Below are 372 nucleotides of genomic sequence, written 5' to 3'. Positions count from 1 at the left end.
CCGTAGGCGCCGTAAGCGGCGAAGCCCGGCAGGAAGGCGCCGGGGTCCCCTGCCGCCGCAGCTCCGCCACGCAACAGCAGCTCCGGATGAGGGTGCGTGTGTGGATGCGGTGGCGGTAGCGGCTGCCGCTTGAAGCGCTTGCGGCGCCGCAGGAAGCTGCCGTTGTCGAACATGTCGGCCGACTCCGGGTCCAGCGTCCAGTAGTTGCCCTTGCCCGGGTTGCCCGGCTCACGGGGGATCTTGACGAAGCAGTCGTTGAGCGAGAGGTTGTGGCGGATGCTGTTCTGCCAGGCGGGGAACTTCTCCCGGTAGTAGGGGAAGCGGCCGCTGATGAACTCGCAGATCTCGCTCAGCGTCAGGCGCTTGGGGCTC

General features: G+C 68.0%; 1 protein-coding gene across 1 annotated transcript in view; it reads right to left on the bottom strand.

The window, feature by feature from the left end:
- FOXD2 (forkhead box D2) overlaps window positions 1–371 on the bottom strand; it is a gene marked incomplete at its 5' end in the record, with an annotated part of 1,859 nt that extends 1,488 nt beyond the window's left edge. The window contains 1 exon segment of the mRNA XM_015595055.2: window positions 1–371. Coding sequence (XP_015450541.1) covers window positions 1–371 — 371 coding nt within the window.
- Window position 372: the final 1 nt, after the last annotated feature.

The sequence above is a fragment of the Pteropus alecto genome, unplaced genomic scaffold (assembly GCF_000325575.1).
Source record: "Pteropus alecto unplaced genomic scaffold, ASM32557v1 scaffold25, whole genome shotgun sequence".
Classification (NCBI taxonomy): domain Eukaryota; kingdom Metazoa; phylum Chordata; class Mammalia; order Chiroptera; family Pteropodidae; genus Pteropus; species Pteropus alecto.
Note: the sequence above shows the minus strand (reverse complement) of the source record. Positions and strands in the feature narration are given on the sequence as shown.